Source organism: Urocitellus parryii, chromosome 14 (assembly GCF_045843805.1).
Source record: "Urocitellus parryii isolate mUroPar1 chromosome 14, mUroPar1.hap1, whole genome shotgun sequence".
NCBI classification, from domain to species: Eukaryota; Metazoa; Chordata; class Mammalia; order Rodentia; family Sciuridae; genus Urocitellus; species Urocitellus parryii.
This window is the reverse complement of record NC_135544.1, coordinates 50,774,481-50,800,969: the sequence shown is the minus strand read 5'-3', so window position 1 is coordinate 50,800,969 and position 26,489 is coordinate 50,774,481. Positions and strand designations below refer to the sequence as shown.

Sequence of the window (26,489 nt, the reverse complement as noted above, 5' to 3'; positions counted from 1 at the left end):
ACTATTATCAAATACTACAGAAGCAGATTTGGCCCCCAATTCTCAATTTTACAATTTATAATAACAAATTTATCTTAATCTGAAAAATAGCATAACATAGACACATAATAAAAAATCACTTTTGAGCATCAAATCATTTCTACAAATCAATAGAAATTCAAAGTACTAGAAATGTGGTCAAAATGCAAGCAGGCTGTTCATAATGATGAAAAAATACAATAAAAATAAAAATTACTCTAACTCACCACTAGTATGAGAACTATGAATGAAAACAAATTATATTTGTGTCCTGGGAAAGATGTGTCACAGGTATTAATGCTCAGGGTTGGCAAAGATGTGACAACACACCTAACTTCCCTATGTCACTAGTAAAAATAAGGATTAGCACAATCTTTAGAGAGAATGTGGAAAAACACATGACCTTAAAAATATTGTTTTGTACTCCCTAGCAATCATACCAGGAACTATATATTAACAATAATTTTTTCTGCCACCCTTTTTGAAATGATAGTGAATAATATTAAAATATTTCCAAATTCAAAAGTTAAGGATTGGTGAAATAAACTATAGTTTTTAATCTAATGACATTTTTGCAGCTGTAATGCCATAGCATATGTAATGTCTGGAAAGGTACTGACATATTAATTGGGATAAAGCAAGTTAAAATGCAGCCTATGAATGATACTTTCTGTAATCTTAGCAAGAGGAACTCAGAGGTTTGGGATTAGGAATACGATTACTCATACCTAATTATTCTTTTTTTCCGTGTATTTTATTAGTATAATAAGCAAGTAATTTTACTAACATTCAAATAATCATGAAAATATAGTGACAAAACTCATTGTCTTGAATATTGAAACATGGAGTTCATCTATAATGTTTTGAGTTTGCAAAGCAATACAATATGTTTAATAGGTTTTTCTTGAAAATGACACAGTATCCTCAGAGACTTTTGCTTATTTTAACCTTGTTTGTCAGTTGTCAAAGATTTATTCAAAATTTCCCAGTGCCTAAGAAAGAGTCGTTTAGTGATCTTTCATAAGGACAGCCTAGCCCAAGGAAGAACATAGGTCTTCCACTCAGCAGTGGGCGTGAGTTGTTTTTTTCACTTCTCTATGACTTAATATGGTTCTTAGTTTCTTCATTGATCAAATGAGAATGACAATAAGAAAGGCTAGTGTTCTTGGCCACATGCTGCTCACCAGGCACCTTTCTCTGTGGCTGTCATTTACTCACCCCTTTAGCAGATGTCCTCATTTTAGGGATAAGCAAACCCAGGGAGATCAGACACTTGCCTGGGTTCACTCAGTTGCCTCTGTTTTGCTTGGAGCCTGACCTCTTAATCGCAGGTTTGCGCTTGTCTGATCTGTCTGGGGGAGACTGCATGAGACTTTAAACACATTTGCTACTTGCTTGGCACATAGTAGGAGTTTGAACATTAAAATAGAGTCACCATAGCACCATATATTAACAAGGTATTTTATGAAAGTTTTTCTCTTTATTTTTTTTTGGGGTACCAGAGATTGAACTCGGGGGCACTCAACACTGAGTCACATCCCCAGCCCTATTTTGTATTTTATTAGAGTCAGGGTCTCACTGAGTTGCTTGGCGCCCCACCATTGCTGAGGCTGGCTTTGAACTCGTGATCCTCCTGTCTCAGCCTCCCGAGCTGCTGGGATTATAGGCTTGTGCCACCGTGGCTGGTGAAAGTTTTTCTCTTTTATGTGGAAGCTGTGCACAGGAATATTTTCAAAAATATTTTATCCAACTAAACAATTTTAGTCCTACTACTTTCTATTATATTTGAGTATTTATATTTTGGTAGATCTATATTTAATAGATGAATAACCGAAATCAAATACTTTGTTAACTGAGTTTTAAGTTGATTTCCTTATTAAGCTAATTATGACTTTTTAAAATCTTCATTAGAATGTTTATACACTATTTCATGTTTTCTCAAAACTATGAATAACCATAATATTTTCCTCATGAAACTCATATAATATCATACTTCAAAATAAATTTCATCATTGATCTAAAAAAATAAGGTAGCATTTGAATATGGATGCTTGAAAGCTGGTGACAGAAAGTATCTCTTCTGGCTAAGACTCCATACTTACATGGGTTTTTAACCTTCAGCAAATCATTCAAATACTTCTAAAATTTATTAGCTATATTCAATAACAGAAGATTTAAAAGATTATTTTAAATTCTAACCAGATCCTCTGATACCAAACATTGAAATTTGTACTTCTGAGAATGGTCAATAGAATTATGCAAAAATAGTACAGGCTGAGTGTCTCTAATCTGAAAATCTAAAGTCCAAAATGCTCCCAGACCCTAAATTATTTTGACTACCAACAGGATGCCACATCTACCTCACGTGAAAAGTCACAGTCAAAACGTAGGTACACTAAAAATATCATATAAACTTACCTTCAGGATATGTGTATAAGGTATATATGAAACATAAGTGAATTTTCTATTCAGCCGTGGGTCCCATCCCCAAGCTTTCTCATTATGTATATGAAAAATTCCACCCACATCCCAGATTTAAATCCTAAACAGTCTGGTCCCAAGAATTTTAGATAAAGGTTACTCAATATGTACTTTTCATTCTAGTTTTAAATTTCGTTAGTCTTTTGCAGAACTAAATTTCTTGCCTCCCCACTTGCACCCAGGAACCAAGGCTGCAGATGAGTCCTGTTACCACAAGAATGAAGATGGGTCCAAGTATGGATACTGTCACATAGAAAATGACACTCGCATTCCCTGTAAAGCAAAGTAGGTGACCTTGTTTGAACCTTCTGCTCCACAGACTAGGGTAATGGCCCACTTCAGCCCACATTCTGATTTATTCCAGTTAAAGGAAAAGAGAATCCGGAAACAAGCATTTTGACATACTTTCATTGACGACTATGTGCCATGTTTGGGCTAGGTACTGAGTCTCTTTCTGCAGAGGGCACCAAGCACGGTTGTTACAGTAGAATGGAGATTGGAGATCAAATATGCAGGAGTGAACGGTGCTGGTTGGAAATTTGCCAATGAACTTTCCAGTATTCTTTAGCTTCTTTTTAATCTACTGCTTTTCATTAAGAGTCTGGCAGATAGAAATATTCACCTACCTTGAGGAATAACCAATACAGGGCACCAGCAGTTTTATTTATTTAACCATGGAATTACATAAAGAATTGGTAAGAGTCAAGATTGACAATTTGTTTTATTTTTAATATTATATCCTGCAAAAAAAAATTTAGAATATCTCAGCAGATGCAATTGAGATTTTTTCTTTCCTTTTTTTTTTTGATTCTGCAACTTAAAATAGCTTAGAATTCAAATTATACTAAACTCTGTACCAGCTTCGAATTCTGTATACACGAAGTAATTTATAACAAGGGGCTTGAACAAGATCGGTGTTTCCCAGAGTTTTCCTACTGAACACCAATGTTTCTGGATGATGAATATTACCAAACAAAATTGAGTTTGAATACAGGGTCTTCTCTTAGGGGAATCTTGGCCTAAATAACAAATCATGGTGGGGGTCTCTCCTTGACAGGAACCCAGGGCAGATTCAGAAGAGGGAAAATTATGTAAAAAGCAATGTGTGGGAATCAGAGGGTGATAGGTGGTGAGTGAGAAGGAAGTTGGGTAGTTCCATGTTTCCTCTGCACCTGTGCACCCATGTTATCCTGCATAACTGTGTGGATGGACACTGGGTAGTTTCTGCAGCATGAGGCTCAAGTGTCTCACCACCCCACAGCTTGCTCTTCTAGTCACTTCTTAACAGTGGAGAGGCAGCCTGGAGTTCCAATTGCTCATGGCTGGCTGTCCTCATATGGTTCTACCCCATTGATTCATGGAAAACACCCTCTCTCGTTTAGAGGGAATGCATGACTTCATCTATTCTTCATTATACTTTCTGCAGCTACAGGAGACATTGGAAAAAATCTAGTGGAATTGTTTTCAGAATACTTTTTCACAGCCCTCTGAATTTTGTACAAGGAAATTAACTCCAATTTTATTGCCTTTGCCTTTGCTTACTTTTATTGGTGGCAAATGAATGACTTCCTTGAACGTTAAGTAGTTTAATCTGCAAATGCTGGAGACTGTTCTATTCGTAATCCCACTAAAGCCTTAAAAATCAGGGAGGCTCGGTTTTGTATGCACCTAACTCTAGTTGAGAATTAAGGGTTTTATCTGTTAGAATTTTTCTGCTCAAAGTCATAAAACAAGTATATTACTCTCTTAGGTGCCCTCCATGATGTTAGGAATCCATCCTCTGTGTGTCTTCTAGCAGCACCACACTTACATCCTCTGTTCTCAATTACTTCTCTTGATCTGTGAGGGCTTCTCTAGCTATCACATCCCAGTTAGCAGAAAGGAGAAAATGCTGAGAGCTTGGACATATCTTCTTATTTTAGACAATCTCATAGAATCTAGGTTTAAGATTCTGCTTCTTTCCCATTGACTTGAACTTAAGCAACTGGTAAAAATGAGGTCTCCTGGGATCTAGAAAAGGTTCTTATTGGAGCAACAATGTATTTTGCTAATCTCTAGAGTTTCTATTACTGAGGAATGAGGAGAAAAGGCATATAAAGTACAAACTAGTAGTCTCTGCTACAGAGAGAAGCATTAGGTATTAAATATTGATAGCCACTGAGCTGACCTGTGTTTGTATAAAACTACAATCTGAATCCTGCAATAATTGTGGCTTTTTCCTCAGAGACATCATGTGTGGCAAGTTGTTCTGTCAAGGTGGGTCAGGTAATTTGCCCTGGAAAGGATTTATAATATCTTTCCAGACATGTAAACTATTTGATCCTGAAGACACAAGTCAAGGAATAGACATGGTGGCCAATGGAACCAAGTGTGGGAAGAACAAGGCAAGTTGAAATTGTGGATGTCACTCAGAATGTTTTTTGTTGTTTGTTTTGGGGACACTTGGTTTGGTCTGTGCTGTTTTGCTTCTCAGTTTGAATTCATTGTGTTTTGATACAATAGCTATGAATTTGAATTTATTTTACCGATAAGCAATTTAAGATATGAGAATGGTAGAGAACCTAGCAGAGAGCAAGAACAGGAACTGTTGTTAATATTCCCAAACATTGTGGTGAAATTTGAAATAATGATTTACAGGTATGATTTCAGGAAAGGTGTGATATGCATGCCGGCCATACATGGGTAGCTCATGTTTTACTCTCCTAGGTTAAATCTGGAAACCACTGATTTATGTGTGCGATACTATTTTCAGTTAGCAATCTATACATTCATTAAAAGTATAATAATCTCTCAATCTCAGGTAGAGGGACTACTTGACTGAGGCCAACAACATGAACTTTGATAATGAGGTTCATCTCCCATAGAAGATTAGAATAAACCTATGTATTGCATTCATATAGCTATAGGACCTAAGAATTGCCCCGATTTTTTATTGTTGTAAAGCTGATCCTGAAAATATTATCTTATTTCCTAACCTGTTTGAGCTATTAAAACGTGGATTTATTGACAAATGAGTCTAAAATTATCTTTGTGGTTCAGTGTTGGTATTATTTAGTTTTTAAAAATCAGAAAACAAATTCAAAAATATTTTTTAAAAAAAGCATATGGAATTGGCATGGCCCATGAGTCTTGGAGCCAAACATATAAATTTAGAAAGACTTAAATTCTGCAGATTTGAAATGAAATGTTAGTTCTAGATTCTTAAGAGGTCCTAGCATCTAATTTTCCTTCCCAGTATGTTTCTTAAAATACGCGCCATCATCAAGGACAAGAATTCCCAAGTGAAGCAGACAGTCTTTAACTGGATCTTCCAGACTTCAGATGCTGGTCCCTTTAGGTTTTCTAGAAGCTTTTAAAGGCTTTAAGACATCTCACAGTAGCCTGGATAAGTTGCAGTGCTGGGCCTTAAGGGAGGAGGGACACAGACTGAGGCAGAAGTTAGGTATCCCTGGGTTCTCTGCCATTAAGATCATCTTACCATTAGTGTTAGACCCTTAACTTCTCGTATAGTCACTGTTCCTGAGACATAGAGTGATCGGTAGTTTTTAAAAGTAGATCACTGTTTAGGTAAACTTTATCAATCCCATGGGGTTGGCTTAACTAAGGGAAGGGCACAGGCAACCGAGGTCATCTCCATTTCCCTTTCACACCGGCACCTGCAGAGGAAAGAGGAGGATTGTGTATCTTTACCTTCTCCCTTGACAAAGGCATGCCAGGGCCACTTTAGACAGTGCCTGTCAACCTCATCACACACCCTCAACTTTCTCACCTTCTTACAGAGCGGATGTCACTTCAAAGGCCTGTGCTTCTCTCTCTGCACTTGGCTGTACAACATGACTTCTACCCATCAGCCACTTCCCTTTTTTCTTCTCAGTTACAAAATCTCTCCCGTCAGTCATGATCACAGACAGATGATTGGGTTCTGACTTTACAACATTGCTTGTCTTGTGGCTCCTGTCGCACCTTAGCATCAGTTCCCCCACTGCATCAGGCTGCTTTGGGTTAAACTGGACTTCAACAGTCAGGATGTTGATTAATTCAAGCAACCCTAAGTCCAGCACACCACATGGTGGATTTGGTGGTACCCTGGCACCATCAAGGAGCTAGCTCCTTTTCTCCCTGCCCCCTGCTGTCTCCAGAACACTGGCCTGCATGGTCCAGGGCACTGACCACTCTCCAGGCTGGAGTGCGGAGGCAGAAAACACAAGGTTTTCCTTGGGCAGCTTTTCTTAGAAGTGAAGAAATTTTTCTTGGAAGCACATTTCTGGCAGACTTGACATCACCGTTTCTCGCCCATCATTTTATTACCCATTCTTAAACTAATACTTGTCAAGGGACAAGGAATGATTGTGGTTGACTTGTGTTCACCTAAATTCATCCTTTGAAGTAGGGAAGGCCTCAGTCCCCCCAGGAAGCACACGTGGACCCTACATATTAATAAAGTTGGACGTCTGCAGCAAACACCAGCATCTGCTATGTGCGTGTTAAACAATCAAATTAGGAACAGCGACTTCAACACGTTTAGATGTTTTATGTTGAAATCTTCCCACTTGGTTTTCACAGTAGAATGATTTAGTCGAATGGAATCACATGAGGAAGCCCAGAGGTGCAAAATAAATGAGAGCAGAGCTGCTCTAGGGAAAACGGGTCCCAAAGTCTGTTCCTGCAGCACCTCCTAGTGTTCTAAGGCGCTCAGTGTTCAGAAGAAGGCTCAGGCATTCACCTGCCTAATTCTGCATTACGTCCTCCAAAAGCATTTCACAAGTGCCTATTAGGTACTTGGGACTAGGTTTTCAAACTTCATGAATTTTAGTGTTCCAACTCTGGTAGGTGCTCAATGAATGATAGCAACTCTGATAATTCAGAGAGAAATAAGAAAGATATTTTTTTCTATATAAATGATAGTTGTTATAATATGGCATGTATTGGGATATCAGCATGTATTTTCCATAATAATTTTATTTGAAATGGGTACCTGTATTATGTGAAGAGCCTAGTTCAGTGCTATTCATCTTAAATATGGGACTGAAGCTGTAGATTGAGGGAAAGATCCACAGGAATTAAGCAAAGGAAGGAATTTATCGATGAAGGGGGCTTCCCACATGTTTTATCATAAAAAATTTTCAGGTGCTATCTTCATCTTTCAGAAAAATACTGTGATTTCCTTAGTAGGAAGGCAAGTTGGATAACAATAACAGTGACTAACAGAAGACCAGATTCCACACAGTCAACCACTGGCAAAGCTGAAGCCACCAGCATCACATTTTCACGTCCCTTTCAGGTATGCATGAATGCAGAGTGTGTGGACATGGAGAGGACCTACAAGTCGACCAATTGCTCCTCCAAGTGCAAAGGACATGCGGTAAGGGGTAAAAATGAGTGTCCCCGAGCCTGCTGAGTCATAGGTAATTTTAAGTCAGTTGCTTGGAAGCAGAAGGAATGCTTTCGGGGTTCAAGGGTCACAGTTGAGTGTGGCCTACCCCTGGGCAGCTCTGACTCTGAGACTTCTCTTCTGAGGACAACTACTGAGATGCCTGCGATGCACTCAGACCTTACCTGGGCAGGTGAAGGACGGCAGAGGGGAGGAATGATTGTGTTGCAGAGTGGGCTTGTGGTGGAGGAACGGGGCTTGGGAGTGTGTGCTCAGTCTAGTGGGAGACTCACAGCGCCCTTGCCCCTCCAGGTGTGTGACCACGAGCTGCAGTGTCAGTGTGAAGAAGGATGGGCCCCTCCCAACTGCGATGACTCTTCCACCGTCTTCCGTAGGTGACCTGCAGCCTGGGAAACTGCTCTGCTCCTCCAAGCTTTGGTTTTGTATCATGTAGGATTTTGTTGCCTCTTCTCTCTCCTCTTGGAGTTCCTCTTCTATAGTCATAGAATCCATAATATTAATCCTCAAAGCCTTTTTAATGACTATTAAGTCATATTTTCCATAACCTATGTTTTTACTCTTCAGACAAAGAAATCTCAAATTTTATATTTGTATTGTTTTAACACACCAAATTTTCTTGCTTTATGATGACTCCTCTGACCTAGGGGCCGTGACTTGTTGGATAGGTAAAATGACCTCATTAGACTTTCAGAGAATACAGTTTCTGCTATTTTTATAAGTTCAGTGCATCTCTGGCTACACTTCTTGCATTTTAAAGTAACACTTCTCAGAGACTAATACAGCTAAACTATACATCAGTTTTCCATACTTTTACTTTCATCCTTTCTGGATTCTCTTTATATCTGTCTTTTATTAAAAAGAAAAATGCATGCAAATATTTCTCTTTCTTTAGGTTTTAGTCTCATGCTTTGTTTTTTTTTTCTTTTTAGTCTTAATTTTTCTTTTTTCAATGTATCTGGAAAACTGATTTAGTTTAAATTCAATGTAATTACTGATATATTTAGATATAAATCTGTAATTATAGAGTTTCTATTTGTCTTGTTTTTGTTTCTTTTTTTCTGTCTTCTAGACTTATTGAGTATTGTAATCATTCCATTTTTTTTCTTTTTATTAACTTAAAGGTTATGCTTTTCTTTTAGACTCTTTTAGTGTATTTATCCTAAAAAATTCTACTTCGTCTGCTTTTTAAAGTAGATTTTATTTTTAGGGCAGCTTTAGGTTCACATCAAAATTGAACAGAAAGAACAGAGTTCCCTTATACCCCCTGCCTCCTGGTATACAGAGCCACTCCCACTAGAGACATCCAGAACCAGGGTGGTACGTTTGTTATAATCAATGAACTGACACTCACAATTTACAGTGTACACAAGGGGTCTCATTTGATCTTCATTCCTTTCTGAATTTCCTAACTAACTCTCTCCAGGATAATTTTCATGTCTGTCTCTGGATTCCTGCCCGCTCATTAATCTCTACATTTTTCCAGGGTTTTTTTTTTCAATTATTTTTTTTTCAATATTTCCTTCATCATAGGGAGTATTTTATTTGGCTTTTTAAAATTCTTTTTAGTGGGAAGGTTGATCCAAATTTTCTAGACTGCCATTACGAGAATTAAAGAGATTAGATACACTCTTCAATTATTTCCATTTTAAACTGAACACCCAGTTCCTGTTATTATACTCCTCTCCGTCTGTGCCCTGACTTTACCTCCAGACCATGTGCCTTCAAATTAGGGATTTTTGTGAAGCCAACTTCCTCTTTAGTTCCTCTGATATGTTGCTATCTTGAAAATAGAATTACAATTTCATTTTTAGTTTAAATACTTTCTTTTCATTTTCATTGTATCGAACACAAATGCCTACAAACTTTATTTTCTTTGTACTTTACTAAAAAGTAATTTTTATGGAAGGGAAGATGGGGAGACTTGAACTGACATCATCCTCTTACCTAGAATTTTATTTCTGAGGTATCTATTTCCACCTACCTGTATGCTCACAATTGTGAACTTTTCTTGCATTTATATAACAACTAACCTTTTTTTTTCTTTTTCATATTGGGGACGAATGTAGGGGTACTCTACCACTGTGCTACATCCCTGATTCTTTTTATTACTTATATTTGAAACAGAATCTTGCTAAGTTGCTGAGGCTGGCCTGGAACTTGCCATTCTCCAGCCTCAGCCTCAAGAGTAGCTGGGATGACAGGTGTGCACCACTGCACCCAGTTATAATGAGTTACCTTGTGACAGGTCTGCTAATCTCTATAATGACAGCAGTATTCCTTTGCATTCCTCTTCAGATTTGTACCTCCTGATCTCTTGTAGTTTCTGATTATTATAAGAGAAATGAACTCTTGAGGTGGCAGACATTGTAAAAGAGAAAACACCACAAGGACCCAGGAATATTGGTTAAAAGCATTCCCTCATGGGGCCATGTAATTTATTTTATCTCCAATATACAACAAATATCAGAAAAACAGTCGTCTGCAAAAGCTTTCTTACTAATATCTCAGCTCCTTATTTGCTACTGACAAGAATAAGATTTCCAGGTTTCATTTGCTGGTTTCATTCCAAGGTGAAGTTTCAAAAGCATTTCAGTCCCACTCTGACATCCTCTCTACTCTGCATTTTCTTCTAATTGCCAGCCCTTCATTTACCTGTTATCTCACAATCTCCCTTCAAAGAATTCTCAGTGGTATGATGCTTTTTTTTTATCTCATATTAAATGTTTCTTACTGATTTCCTTTTTATACATATTAATGCAATAGTCATGATCAAAGTACACTTTCCTTGTGTTGGCTGTGAGATCTTTTCCAGGGAAAACAGGTTTATTTGGGGAGGGGGAGACGAATTTGTGCACACAGTAAAGCAAGCGGTGTGTAGATGCCGATTCTGCCTGTCCTCTCTGTTGCAGATTTCTCCATTGTGGTTGGAGTGCTGTTCCCAGTGGCCGTCATATTTGTGGTGGTTGCTATAGCAATCCGGCACCAAAATGCCAGAAGAAAGGGGAATAAAGTTCAGAGGTAAGCCTTTTTTCGGCTGGGCCTTAAATGTAGGAGTCTGATCCAAGCTCCCAAATTTAGTTTTGGTTTTCTTCACGTATTCAGAAATACATCTTGGGCCAGAGTTTGGGTATCCCTTTTACTGGGAAATCCTTCATAGCACTAAGTATTTTATTCTTCTATTAATCACTGTATTTATAATTAATAATAACATGGTATTAACTCTCATTATTAAAGGCTGATGCATTTATTATTAGAAGAGCACTGCATCTAGCAATTATTCATCAGTAACTATATGATAAATATTGTGCCAAGCCCTATTATACCCACTATCTCACTTAATCCTGACAGGAGATTCATGATGTTGTTACTGTTATTTCCATCGTATAGATGAGAAGGTGATACCTATCAATCCTGAAAGAGTTGTTGTGACTGAGGTGGAAACCAGTTCAGAGAGGATAAGGAATTTACAGTCTTGCAGAGTAAATAACGGAGCCTTGATATCCATCTAGATCTGTCTGACTTACAAACGTTTTTACAAAGGTTCTTATCCAACAGAATCTTTTTAGCATTTTTAAAAGCTAATTTATTCATCCATAATAATAAATATTAAATGAATAAAGATAATAAAATGACATGATTCAGATTTTTAAAAATTGGTTTTAACACCATTACTAATTCGCTCTGTGGTAAATGAAAAACAAAATTATTAATGTTTCTCAATTTTATATATATATATATATACACACACGCACACATACATACACACACACACAAGAATATTCTGGGGAGCTAGGAAAAACCCAGCCAAGAAGCAGGCCGGACACAGTGGGTTGTCTTCCATCCTTTCCCCGGCATGCTGAAGGAAGAGCTGTCAATTTATACAATGTGTCTTTGCTTTCAGGCCACTATCTCCCACTGACACCGGGCCACACATGCAGAAGAGTAAGCTCCAGATGGTGAAGGCCATTCAGCCCCAAGAGGTGAACTCCAGTTTACACTCTGCTTGCCTCGGCCCCAGTGTGTGACTTTTTCTCACTCTCCTATCCTGACTACATACTTAACACTTTTGCCCTGCAGTGTTTTCTCAAATCTACCCAAATTTTCCTTTTGTTAATGTGAAAGAGAATCCCTAAAATGCAGGGGTTACTTGGTTAGGACTCATGGAAGGCAGAGGGTAACAATGAGAACTGATGTCTCCTTCTGTTTCTTCTGTACTCTGGGTTGATTCCTTGTTCTTTGGGCAAATGTCCCCATAGATAAGGTGATTCATATCTTTGTATGACAATCTATGTAATATGTAATACTCTGGTCATGTTCTACATATCTAGAGATTTTAGTTGATGCTGGTTAATGGTAATAACATTGGTAATCATGTTTTTGGGGATATACTCCTATAAATGCCCCAACTGAGCCACTGGGATTTCCTGTCTGGTCCCTTAGTGTTTGGCTCTGAGCTACCAGGCCTGGAGTGGGTGACTTATTGGAAGCTTACTTAGGAAACCATTGGTTTTATTTAAAAATATGATTGTTTGTTTTGGATGAGTTGGATGAAGCTGCATGTATCTTCTCTGCCTGTGGAAGGCAGTGGGCCTCTGCTTCTCTTGTGAGTTAGTAGCCTCTCTGTACTACCCTGCCCACCCTCGAGGAGATACCAGTGAAAGACACAACCCACTATGCCCAAGTAATTATCCGGAAGAATGTTGAAACTTGTGGAATATAATATAAAATATAAATTCTTCTGCAAAATGTTTTGAAAATGTGAAGTACGAGAATGTGTACCTCTCCATTATATTCCTAAATTTAACCATAAACCTGAACCCCAGGGCTGAGAAATTGATAATGCCTTAGAAGAAGAGTACCAGTCTGCTTCATGAAGCACCATTATTAGTCAGTTTGGGCTGATATAACAAAAATGGCATAAACTGAGTGGCTTAAATAGCATCTATTTGTCATTTTTGTAAAGGATGGAAAGTCCAAGATGGAGATGCTGGCAGATTTGGTGTCTGGAGAGTTTATTTCCTGGCTTGTAGATAGCTGCCTTCTCACTGTCTCCTCACTTGGTGGGGAAAGAGAGATAATTTCTTTGTGTCTTTTCTTGTAAGGGCATTAATCCTATCCTGAGAGCTCTTCTTTCAAAATCTACGTTCTTTCCAAAGGCCCCACCTCCATGCACCATCACATGGGGATTAGGGCTTCGACATAAGAAATTATGGAGAGACACAAACACTAAGTCCATAGTAACCATCTTCCAGTGTCATTGGACTATGCATGAATTATATTTGTGCCCCAACATGAAAGCAACTCATGGGTTTAGAATATTCTCATGGGTAGGGTTATAAATTCTCCATTTCTGAAAATAATTTAAACCTTTTCATTAAGCACAACTGTTTTCAAGACCTTATCTTCAAATTACTTTGTTTTTGTCTTCTTTCTAGCTAATTACAAAGCCTGATTTTCCACCACCACCGATTCCTACCTCTATAACTTCTTCATTCCTTGTAAGTATCAGGTGTTCACTGGTGAGTTTTTTTTTTTTTTAAATGTCTCTTGAGCTTACCTGGAATATGGTGTCTAAATCTTTGGGATTTTTTACTGGATTTTTGCAGGGTAACCTAACACATCCTACCACCTTTGTCCTGGGGTATCTCAAACAGCAAGGCCTATATATTATCTATAAGTTCATATATCATTGGATTTTAATATTGATTGATATTGATTGTAGTTATTGAAAAAGTGATATACTTCTGTTGTATGAGGTAAAATTTAAAGAATCATTTCTATATTTTCATACTAGAGAACATAAAGTTTTATCATTTATGGTACTTACTATCACTTGTAGGTGGAATAATTCTTTTTTTTTAAAGAGAGAGAAAGAGAGAGAGAGAATTTTTTAATATTTATTTTTTAGTTTTTGGTGGACACAACATCTTTGTTGGTATGTGGTGCTGGAGGATCGAACCCAGGCCGCACGCATGCCAGGCGAGTGCGCTACGGCTTGAGCCACATCCTCAGCCCTGGAATAATTCTAATTAGAGGGTTTTTTTTTTTTTGTAGTAGAAGGTAAATGTTTTAGTCAGATTTTTCTCCACTATGACTAAAAGTCCCAACCACACAGTTGTAGGAGGAAGAGTTTATTTGAGGGCTCACTTTTTCGGAGGTCTCCATCCATGGACAGCAGGCTCCATTCCTCAGGGCTTGGGGTGAGGCTGAACATCATAGCAGAGTGTGTGGCAGAGGGAAGCAGCTCACATGGTGATCAGAAGCAGAAAGAGAGAGACTCCACTCTCCACATACAAATATATACCCCATAGCCACACCCCCAATTAACTATCTCCTCCAGCCACACTCCACCTGCCTCCAGTTACTTCTCAATCAATCCCATCAGGGATTAATCCACTGATTAGGATAAGGCTATAACCCAGTCATTTCTCCTCCAAATCTTGCATTGTCTCATGCATGAGCTTTTGGGGGACAGCATATCTAAACCATAACAGTAGAGTATGAAATTAGACCACAAATTGGAATAAAAGTCAGTGTTTGTGAACTAAAAAATGGAATTCATTCAATCATAAAACAGTTTCTGAGCATATTCTGTCATGCCTGGTACTCTTTTGGGGATACTTGAAAAAGGTATGAATTTAAGTTCCTTTCCTCCCGCCCCCCGAAATTTCATATTTTTAGCTGAGAGACAAATCACATATACATGAAGTACTTAATTCTTCACATATTACTTGTGCCAAAGTGAAAGATACTGTGTTAGTTACCTTTTTATCACTGTGACTCAAATACTTAATGAGAATGACTTAGAGGAAGAAAACTTTAATTTGGGCTCATGGTTTCAGAAGACTCATGCTCAGCCGGCTCCATTGCTCTGCGCCTGAGATGAGACAGAACATCATGGCAGAAGGGTGTGGTGGACGAGGCAGCTCAGCTCATGGCAATAGGAAAGCACAGAGGAGGAAAAAGGAGCCAGGAACTAGATATCTTCCTCAAGGGCACACCCCTAATGACCCATCTCCTCCTACCAAGACCCATCCGCCTACAATAACCACCCAGTAGTCCACTCAAATTATTAAGCAAATTATTGCCTAAAAGCCCAACCTCTGAATCTTGCTGCCTTGGGGACCATGTTTCCAACACATGTGCTTTTTAGGGACATGCCAGGTGGAAACCATAACAGATAGGAATGTGAGAACACAGGAGAAAATGAATGGGTTTATAGTGCTTAAGGAAGAGGAGGATCCATTGACTGAGTAGTTGGAATCTGAACTGGCCCCTGACGTTGGGTAGAATTAACGAGTGAAGAAGAGGTAAAGAATATTTTTATGAAGGAAATAATTCTATGAAGATGGGTAAAACATTGCATTTCTAATGACCTACCATTATTTTTGCATCTAATTTAGCACAAAGACTGCTACTGTTTTTAAAGATAAGCAATGTCTTCATCTAACATAAGAGATCCGTGGTCTAATTATTATAATAACGTATCATTCCTTACTAACAAGGGAAAAGTTCCAACCATGTGTTCTTAGAAGAAGTTCACCAAGAACAGTACCTGTTGATTGTCTGGTGGGTGCTAACATGAAAATCTTGCTTCTGAGTGTGGCCACTAACCAAGAAGAAGAAGATGGAAGTATCTGAGCTAGAAAGCTATGGTGACCTCCAATTTCCCCACTTTCTCAGGAATAGTCCCTAAGGACAGTGGGAATGGACTCCATCTCCCAGAGAATAATGACCCACATCCCATAACGTCACCGGGTCACCTCTCCTTTCCATATTATGATAAGTGTCCAGATGACTCTTTGGACCTCAGGATGGTATTTTTCTCTCCTTGTGTTCCTTCCCTCTCTGGTTTCCATTTCTTCACTGTTGGTGTTTCCAATAACCTATCCAATAGGAAGTAGGATATCAGAGCATTGGTTTTAGCTTCTTAATAGTTCCAAGTTACATACATGCATAAAATATCTACATTTGTAGGACAAGTTAATTAACAGTTTTACTTTTTTAGGACTCCAATCCAAAAGTCTGAAGCAGCAACTAAGCAAGAATTAATGGACCTGGGATGAAATGGGAAGTCTTGAAAACCCGGAGAACAGAGAAATACACTTACTTTCTCACTAAGTGCTCCTTACACTAAGGAGGTTAACGTTTCCTGATTCCTGCTATTCCTCTGAAGAGATTCAGTAACATTTTTCAAGAAAGCCTGACTCTTGAGAATATGTGTATCAATTTAAAAAAAATTTTATCCATAGTTTGGAAAGGAAGATGATTGAAAAGAGATATGTATAAACTTTAAGTCTCTCTAGTTAGTTGATTTTTTTCTTATGCACCCCTTCTTTTTATTATCATGCTAACTAATTGCTTGAGTGTCCTTGAACACTTTGATTTGCTCATGTGATGGTAATTAATGTACCTGCTAATGAAAACAAATAAAAATCACAGGGGACTGGAAGGGAAGGGGGAGATGCACATTTATTATTAAATGCATTGTGACTTCTTCATTGTTTTAATACTTAACTTGTCAAATTAAAACCCTCAGTTAAGAAGAAAATTCTGTAAATGTTGTCTCTTGCATGTGGTGTGTCTCCTGCCTACATTGTTTTCTGAAATATTTATTAACTGTGTCATTTGAGGTTTTCTAGAGTTGAGCAAAACCTACCCGATCAAAAAAAATGCGATTGATATTTGGATAATTCAGTTACTAACATGGTAAAATTGAACTTTACTTTCTAAATAGAGAAAGTTTTACTTAAATAAACCAGTAGCATACACCAGCAGTTGCAAACTGGTGACCTGCAGGACATGTTTGGACTATAGATGTCTTTTATTTGGACTGAAAGATGTTGACCACATAGTGTTTTTAAATGTTTTGAATTTATTGCCGACATTTTTTTAAAGTGGGAGATCTTATATAAACATCAAAATTCCAAGCTTCTAAAGTAATCAGTTTGTGAACACTAGAATCACATGGCCCTTAACAGCCACAACTTAGTTGACAGATGGTGGGGCAAATATTGCTGGTTGAATGCCTAATATCCCCCTTCTTCTTTGCTTTCAGAACCCCAGTTTTATGCACTGTTCATTTTTAGAGAAGGTGATCCTAACTATCACCCAGATAAGTTCTTATCACTTGAACTCAATTATAATGATCTTACTTTGCATGCCAGTGGTCAGTCTGGAGAGGAGCATACAACTCTCCTTTTTTGATAGAGGAGGAGTGTTGGGGATTTCTGGGAACTGTGTTCTCATTTTCTCTTTGGGATGGTGGCATCTGCTACTGCTGTAGCTGACCTGTGATTGTGAAGGCCAGGATGATATGCTGAAGAAGACAGAATGAAAGATTCAAAGAAGAAAACCTGGTTTTATTAATGATGCCACAGATTTATAACTTCTGGAGTCACCTCACACTTTATTGGGGCTTCAGGTTATATTTCCAATAAATTTTCTTTATTGTTCGAGGCATCTCGAGTTGGGTTTTTCTCTCACCTGCAAGACAAGTCATCCTGACTAATACAGTGGCCATCTGCTTCACCAGGGTGCCTGCCCTCTCCATCGTCACTGCTCCCCTCTGTTTCTCTTGCCCTTGGCCTGTTTCATCCTTTTCTATCACCTCCCTGCCCGATACAGGCTTTTCTTTTCATGAGGAACTTTGCGCATGAAGAGTCCATATGCTCTTCTCGTATGGGGATCTGGATAAATTCACTCTGGCCTCAAGAGTGAAGCCCAAACATTCAGAACCAATGAAACTCCACATCATGTACAACCTGAAGAGTGAGATCCTAATAAGAATAAGGTGTACTCCATGTATGTATAATAGGTCAAAATACACTCTACTGTCCTGTATAGCTAAGGAGAAGAGGAGGAGGAGGAGGAGGAGGAGGAGGAGGAGGAGGAGGAGGAGGAGGAGTGAAGTTTGATCCCCTGCAAGTGCACAGCCCGCCAAATAACCCTGGTTGGTGTAAACTTCATTTTTATCTGGGCGTTTACACAAGAAAACTTTAAAGCAAACAAACAAACAAACAAACAAAAAACTAGCTGAATCTGCAGTTTGAAGCTTCCGAACATCCTGTCCTGATCCCAGACTAAATCCCCATTTCCTGTAAGGCCACAATCTACTCGTGAGCAGCCTCTGAACTTTGACACTTTTCTTTTTGTTCTTTGTTTTAATACCTGTTCCCAGCCACAGATTAACTTTATCTTTTTTAAAATTGATGAAATGGAAATCTATGAATTTTCAAGTAGCCACCTACTAGGGCCAAAGCTAGAAATAAATCTCAGGGAATGATGTCTGAACTTTCCTGGATGTTCCTAAATGATGCCACCATGTCCTTGGAGCAGAGGCCTGCTAGGTCCCTTTTGGAGATAGGCAACCCCAGCACTTCCTTACCATAAGCTTGCTTGGCAAAGCTACCTAGGGAGCTGATGACAGCTGACAGCCATTCAAACAGTTCAGAGCAGATGCTGATTCAGACAGGGATCTGCAGTTGACTAACTTTGTGAAAATCCCGCTCAATTCACATTGAACCAGCTCAGGTATTACACCAAACCTATTCTCACCGACTATTTTTACCATCTGTATTTGTTTTTCTGAACAGGTTAAATGATGGTTTTATTCAGGTACATTGAGGCACCTGAAGTTTCTCTACACTGCTTATCACCTTACCAAATCATTGCTTTTTTGGGTGAGTTTTGGGAATGCATTTACCTTTGAACAAAATGATGAAGTATACATGAAAAAAAAAAAACAATCAAATTGTAGTTGGTTGCAATCAGAGATATGGAAAAATGTTTTTATTATTATTTATATGAATTCACATTGTTAACAATGACTCCCATATGACAGGTCTGAGGCTGACCTTGGGCCAACAGTGAGAAACTGAGCTACTTGGTTCAGCAGCCTCGAGGAGCTGAATTCAGCCACAACCACTGACTGAACTCAAAGCTGACCCCTTCCTAGATGTGTCTTGAGTGCAGCCTTGTTAGGAACTTGGGGAAGAAGACTGGGATAAACTTTTCCCCTATTCCACCTACAGAAACTGTGGAATAATAAATATGTGTTCTTTCAAACTGCTATGGTTTGGGGGTAATTTGCTATGTATCAACAAAACACTGATACAAAGCAGTAGGATCAAATAATTCAAATACTCCAGATTGATGATTTAGGAAAAATTATCTTATTTACAAGGCTCTCAATATTGCAAAATTTTTTAATTTTCTTTATCTTTCTCTGTTGTTTCATGTGTTTTCTGTTCTTTAGGAGCACCAATTAGCAGCTGGACATCTCTGATAGCTATTCTCATTTCTCACATTTCCTCTCACTTCAGTTGATGTTTCTTTGGTATTTGTGGAGAATTCTTTAAGTTTAACTTCCACATTTCAGAGTTTACATTTTATACTCTCAGTCCTCCCCTTTGCTAATTTTAAGGTATTCTATAACTGTGCTATTTGCATATTCAACCATGAAGCCATCTCAAAACGTCGACTGCTAAAATGATAGAGTGGTGGCCCGTCACGTCCATGTCATTTTCCAGCAGTACTCTGTATTGCAGTTTGGGTTTCTGGGGATGCAGATTTTGAGATGAATTTTAGCAGGCAAAAATTTTATTAGGAAACAGTTTCAGGCATACCATTTGTGTAATGGAATGAAAGAAGCAGGAACGGGAAAAGGAAGAACTTGGGCTTAATGTTTTCCAGTCAGGGCCTTAGAGAATGCCACTGTTTTAGTCAGGGTTTTTAGTGACTATGACCCAAAGACCTGGCAAGAACAATTAGAGGAGAAAAGGTTTATTTGGCTCATGGTTTCAGAGGTCTCAGTTCATAGAGGGCTGACTCCACAGCTCGGGGCCCAACTTGAGGCAGAACATCCTGGCAGAAGGGTATAAAGGGGAAGAGCAGCCCTTTATCCCTAGTGAGCGGAGCTCTTTCTCTGCCCACTAGGGATAAGATACCTACTCCAAAGGCATGTCCCCGGTGACCTACCTCCTCCAGCCACATCCTGCCTGGCTAGTAACCACCCGTCAATCTGAATCAGTAGATTAAGCCTTTGATTAGGTTACAACCCTCATAATCTAGTCATTTTGCCTCTGAATGATCTTGCATTTTCTTACACATGAGCTTTTGGAGGGTACCTCATATCTAAGCCACGATGCCCACCTCATCCCTGAACCTGGGCTGGTACTTCAGAATGGAGCCAAGCTGGGGGCAAAGAGGAAAAGAGTTTATTTCCTCACGTCAGCCCTTCTCAGGTTCAAGATATACTCAAAAGGGATGTGGTCTTGGGAAAGATTTATTTAGTAAAAGTATTTCCAAGCAAGACTTAAGGCTGCCTGTTGGAATCACTAATGACAACTGGGAAATGACTTCTTCCATGTTAATTGGGGATCTGGGCAGCCCAACATAAGGGTCTGCTGCTTCTATTTATTTCCTTTGGATACTATTTTATATGTTGCATGGTTTTCTTGAAAGTTTTCCAGGTTTTTGCTGCACATTGCATATTTTTATCTAGAAAGTTCATTTGAGTTTAAATTTTAATCAGGGCCTGGGGTTGTAGCTCAGTGATAGAGTGCTTGCCTAGCATTAGTTCAAACCTCAGCACGACATAAATAAATAAATGAATAAATAAATAAATGTACTGTGTTCATCTACAACTAAAAATAATATTTAAAAGTTTTTAATTAGTAATTTACAAAAGTGTTCCTACATGAATGACACACCAGCCAGTGTGGTCCAGTTCTCCAGTAGCTGATGACAAATGTAACCTCAAGAATTGTGCTTCCTCTAAAAGGGATAGGTCTTTTTATCCTTTAATTCAAGCCGAGAAAAGTAAAGAGAGTTTCTAAGTGGATCAGTTTATTGTGATGCACACAGAAGTAGCCTATAAGAACAAAGGAATATATACAAAAATATAGGGAAATATAGGTAAAAGAAAGTTGAGCATAGAATGCTAGTAACAAACCAAACACTTTGCATCTACAAAAGAAATTGTCCCCGTAGTCTAGGGAGACCATGCTCATAAAGGTGGCACTCATCCAGTTTGCAATGTCATCAAGTTGCCCAAGATAAAGTCAAAGAATTATCCACTTGGGCAGGGCTTGCAGTAGCCAATGCTTTTTCGTAGTGAATAGAAGTAGTAGTGTCCCAGGGAGATGTGTGTAAATGACAACATGAAGTCTCTGGTATCTCTAGTCCCAGAAGGTGTATTATTTCAGGTTCAAATGGTCAGTTCTAGGGGAACTCCTGGACACCAACTATTGCATTTACATACTGGTGCACAATTAGTGAAGGGTGACTATCAGCCATCCACTTGGTTCAGTTACAGCTTGTGTTTCAAGAGAAAGCTCAAAATGGATTTCATGCAAAGTGCAGCCATATTGATCAGAATTAAAACACCAATGGTTATTGAACAAGAATCATAACCGTGAAACACAAAGCACAACAATAAATATTCTCATTCTTAAGATCCACCTGACTTAACACTCCCATGCCTGCAAGATTCCCACAATGAAAGTCTCGGTGGCTATAGGGCTCCCTTGCCATTGCAGCCACCAAAAATATACTTCCTTGCTGGGACAACCTAGTTATGATGGAGAATCTGCTTTTCAGACACACCTTCCCAGAGCTTTGAATCAGGAGGTTATAACATAAGTCAGGAAACACGGAGAATTGGTGGATACTGCAGTAAGGATGAGTTGGTTAGGAAGCCACAGCAGTTGGGCCAGTTGCTGGCTCAAGTTTTTTTTGGTTGAAAATGGTATTGTCAGTATGAGATGAATGACAGCACAGAGGTGAGACACAAGTTTTGTGTTAGTTATTCTAAATTATTTGAGCTGGAATTCCCGACTGCATAACCACCCACTCTGGATCTCCTGTCCTCTTGCTCAGTCACCTAAATTCTGTTTTTCCCCCTAAATATATCTTACTGTGGTAAAACACACATGAAATTTAGCATTTTAGCCAATTTTCAGTTATCATTCAGTAGCATTCTGTACATTCACTATGTTGTGCAACCACTACAACTATCAATTTCTGGAAAAGAATACCTTTTTGTGTGTGACTAAGTTTTATTTAATACAGGCACTTTAGAGAGTAGTACAACACTCTAAAAATGACCATGCAACCTGAAACCTTGCAAAGTAATCATAATCAAGGGGGGAAATCACAATTATTCTATGACCTCCATTTTTTAAAAATTTTTTTATTAGTGCTTTGTTGTTATACAGCAGTGGGCTTCATTCTGACATAACCATACATGCATGGAATATCTTGCTCAATTCCAGTCTTCTGCACTTCCTCTTTCTCTCCCCTCCTCTTTCACTCTGTTCCCCTCCCTCTGCTCTATTGATCTATTTATTTTTTAATTTTTCTTATTGGTGCTTTATAAATACCCACAAAGGTGAAATTCACTGTGGTGTATCCAGATATACACAGAGCATAATTTTTATGTAACTCAATCATTCCTTCCTTTTCCTGTCCCTCCTCCCTCCCCTTCTATCTCCCTGCTCTACTCCACTGATCTACCTTCTGTTTTCACAGGATCCTGTCCTCCCACCCCCACAGGGATTTTTGTCTTACCTTATTTTGCTCTAGCTTTCACATAGGAGGGGAAACATTAGGCCCTTGAATTTCTGAGTCTGGCTTATTTCATTTAACATGATCTTCTCCAGTTCCATCCATTTATCAGCAAGTGACATACATAATTTCATTCATCTTTATGGCTGAATATATATACATATATATATATATATATTCTTATTCCATTCATCTATTGACCGGCACATGAAATGTGAAATGGTTCCATAACTTGGTTCTTGTTAATTGCACTGCCATAAATAAATGTACCTATAACACTATAGTATGTTAATTTTACTTCTTTTGGATAAACACCAAGGAGTGGAATAGCTGGGTCATATGTTGGTTTCATTCCTTATCTTTTTAGGAGTCTCCATATTGTTTTCCAAAGTTGTTATACTAATTTGCAGTCCCACCAACTATATAAAAGTGAACCTTTTACCCTGCAACCTCTCCAGCTTTTATCTTTATCTATGAATAATAACTTTTTGTTTTTCTTCTACCAATCCCTGGTAGCCTCCATCTACTTTCTGACTCTGTGAATTTGCTTATTCTAGGTGCCTTGTAAAAGTGGAATTATACAATATTTTTATTTTTACATCAGGCATATTTCACTTGGTATAATACTTCAAGGTTCACCTATGTTGCAGTATGTATCTGGATTTTATTCTTTTTTTAAGATTGAGCTAATTCCTTTTTCATATATTTATATTTTCTTCTGTTTATTTCCTCCTTAATACAACTGGAGACAATTTCTGTGGCTGCACAAACTCAATAACTTATAAACATTTTTTTCCTTGTTCATTTTCTAGCTGAAATAATGTTTCTATTTCTTTTTTACTGGCACATAATAATTATACAGAATAGTGGTTTCACTGTGATTTATTATTCATAATGCACATAACATTATTTGATTAATTTCTTATTTTAATTTGCACTTCTTGTACAGCAAACATATTTTTAAGTTGATCATTTCATACACACTATTCCTAGTATTTTGGAAACTCTTTTTCTTTCAGGGTATTTCCGTCTTGCTAATAAGGGCCATTTCCAAGGTTGCTATTGTTGCAATCAACGTAGTGTCTGGGTGGGTTCAATGTTGAAATGCTAGGCGTGCAACCCTGATGGGAATGACAGTTTAAGGAAGTTCAGAAACTTATCTAAGTGCAAACTAAAGTGACACAAATGTGACTACACTTAACAGTCTCCTCCTGATGTCCCAATGACTTTGATGAAAGATGGTTTGAGCCACTTAACTGCAAAAGTTGTTGTATTTCTCACAAGGCCTCAGTCCTCAGGCCAAGTGTTACAATTCAGCAGATAGCAGTTTCTCCTTAAAAGACAACCCCTTTGACCAAATTGGCCTTCTAACCCCTGGAACTGCTGTGACACAGCTCACAGAGACTTGTGTGTCTTTGGGGACATGTAACTGCAATTGACGTGGAATCTGCTGCCAATTCCAGGCAAAACATTTTAGTCTTTCATGCTAATAGCAAAACTGGGTAGATCCAATAAAAAGCTGAAGTCTCAGGCAGGAAACAAGGGAAAACTGAAAAAAGATGTAGTGGAAATACAAAGAGGACAAAGTAAGGATTCATAGGAAAATAAACTTTTGGTGTGGGAGGGTACAATGTGGACAGAAATGAAAGTGTCAGCAATCTTAACTATCTTTTCAATGTTATGCAAGTAATTTAATTTATTTGACTATCTTTTCAGTTCTCCATCTGTAAAATGGAATTAACAACTCATGACTTGCCAGTTTCCACAGAGCATGCTGTAGTTTGGAAGCTGAATGATCCCCAAAATGAACCTTTCTCTTTGGAAGTTGATGATCTCAAGTATTTGTTCTTGTAATGAAAAGCTGAGGAGCATTGAGGAATTTCTAAGAAACATGTAATGAAAGTATGAAAATATAAAGCTAAAGAGAGATGAGAGGGCTATGTCCTTGAACTAGAGAGGTAGATGGTATGCATTTATGGAGGACCCACTGGAGGAGGACTGTCATTGAGTTTGCCACTGACAAAGCCTCTCTCTACTGGCTCCTGTCTTTGAGCAGAAGATAGAGTTGGGGGAAGACTTACTTATTATTTGTGTTTATTTCTTCTGTGACCCTTTATTTTCTTGGACTTTTATTCCCCCTCTGATGTGCGTTTAGCATTTTTCTCCATATCCCTAGTTGGTTTCCTCCTCTTACATTAAGTCTAATCTCACCTAAAGCTTCTGGAACAAATGCTGTTCCAGATTTGAGGCTACCCTATGTGATGCCTCTGAAGGTATATCTTGGTAAAATCAATAAGTGCTGAGTTTGTACAGCTTCTAAGAAGAAAATGATCATGATTATAAGTTTGATGATGTAAAATAATCAGGATAGCCTAAGGTGGTAATAAAAATATTCAGGTGTACATTATGACCTGTATTTGATTATGTGAACTCACTTAATCCTTATGATAATCCTGTGCAACAAATAACTGTCATTATTTTGCACACGAGGAAATTGAGATAAAACTGAAAATAGGTGGTTTTTCTTTGGATCACACAGCTACAAACTGTTGAAGAGGGACCTTTAATCCAAATTCTTAGTTCCTTCCACACTCCACACTGCCTGCTATAAAACTATCTTGTATGAAAAAGCACATGTAATAATATAGTATTCACAGGAAAATTCTATTATTGTGTCTGTAGTAATAATCTCTTTTATATATAATGCTTCTAGTGAAATTTTTCTAGTGGTGCAGTCATATCTCATAACCCATTGACCACTCTTGAAAATCACCCCTCTCCCCCATTTTGTTACTTATGATCAGCCCAATGCCTGGAAAAAATGATAAATACTCAATAAATCAGGTAATAAAATATGTTCCATCAAGATTATGGATTTAGTACATTGTGCAGTTTATGCTTATCTGGTTGTTTTCTTGAGTTCTTTAATAAAAACCATTACAAAGTCTCCATTTACTAAGTAGAGATTGGGGATAAAAAGATTAATGTTTCTCCCTGTTGTCCAGCCTAGTTCTAAGAAATACAGAGTAAAATCAGGACATACAGAGGAAATGTTCATCAGGAGAATCTTGTTTGGGATGTGTCACTTAAATCTTGAGTTACAGACTGTTTATTAGACCTATAAAGGAAAAAGAGAAAACCATCATTCTAGTGAGATAATGTGGCTAAATGCTCTTAATTCTGGAAAAGGGACAAAATGTCTAGGGAACTGTAATCAGAGCATCAAGAGTACAGGGAGTACAACATTTTAATTTATTTTTAATACCCTCTCCATTAAATATACACACACATTTATGCATGCACAAATTTAGGAAATTTAAGAAAGCATAACATAAAAGGACAAGAAACCGTTAAGAAAATCAGAAAACAAGAAATGACAGGATCCTAAAGCCCTGGGTCAGATGAGACACATGAAAGATAAAGTACTTCACCCTGCATGTTTAACCATGAGCTCCAACTTTTGCTCCAAACTACTTAAAAATTAATAAAAAAGCAAACCAACAAGAGAAGTAAACAGGACTGACGTAAGATTCCCAGTGTCCATAAAGTTAGAATAAACACAGCATGACCAAGGACAGTAAAATCACATAAACAAAGCAAAACCACCCGGCCAGAGAAATTTTAATCACTGGATCAGAGGGAGCACAGCTTTTCCTGTTTCTGGGACCTGAAGGAAGTTTTCAGGATGCCTTACTGGGTTCATGGAGAGAACCTGGCTGTACCTTGTGCCTGCACCCACCCAGGAGACCCTGTGCCCTTCATATATGCAGATCATCAGCTGCTTTCTCAACACATATGCTGGTCACACCCATTCAGAAAGTCATCCCAACAGAGAGCAAGGGATAGGCTTGAATTAGGGCACCCTTCCAATCCTTCACCAGTGAATGCGGGAATGGAGTCAGTATTTCCAACTGAAGTGCCTACTATGCATTGGGAAGCCATTATTCATCCATCATTGAACAAGCAGTGCTTTCTCCTGTTTTTAAAGAAAAGGTTTTTTAAAAATCTATGTCATAGTCTATAAATTTGC

At 38.2% G+C, this 26,489-nt stretch overlaps 1 protein-coding gene across 1 annotated transcript in view; it reads left to right on the top strand.

The window, feature by feature from the left end:
- Adam28 (ADAM metallopeptidase domain 28) overlaps positions 1–12,498 on the top strand; it is a 43,483-nt gene extending 30,985 nt beyond the window's left edge. Inside the window, exons 15-21 of the mRNA XM_077792466.1 lie at positions 2,682–2,784; positions 4,724–4,883; positions 7,781–7,861; positions 8,183–8,261; positions 10,801–10,909; positions 11,793–11,870; positions 12,429–12,498. Coding sequence (XP_077648592.1) covers positions 2,682–2,784; positions 4,724–4,883; positions 7,781–7,861; positions 8,183–8,261; positions 10,801–10,909; positions 11,793–11,870; positions 12,429–12,498 — 680 coding nt within the window. The remainder of the gene's footprint in view (positions 1–2,681; positions 2,785–4,723; positions 4,884–7,780; positions 7,862–8,182; positions 8,262–10,800; positions 10,910–11,792; positions 11,871–12,428) is intronic.
- Positions 12,499–26,489: the final 13,991 nt, after the last annotated feature.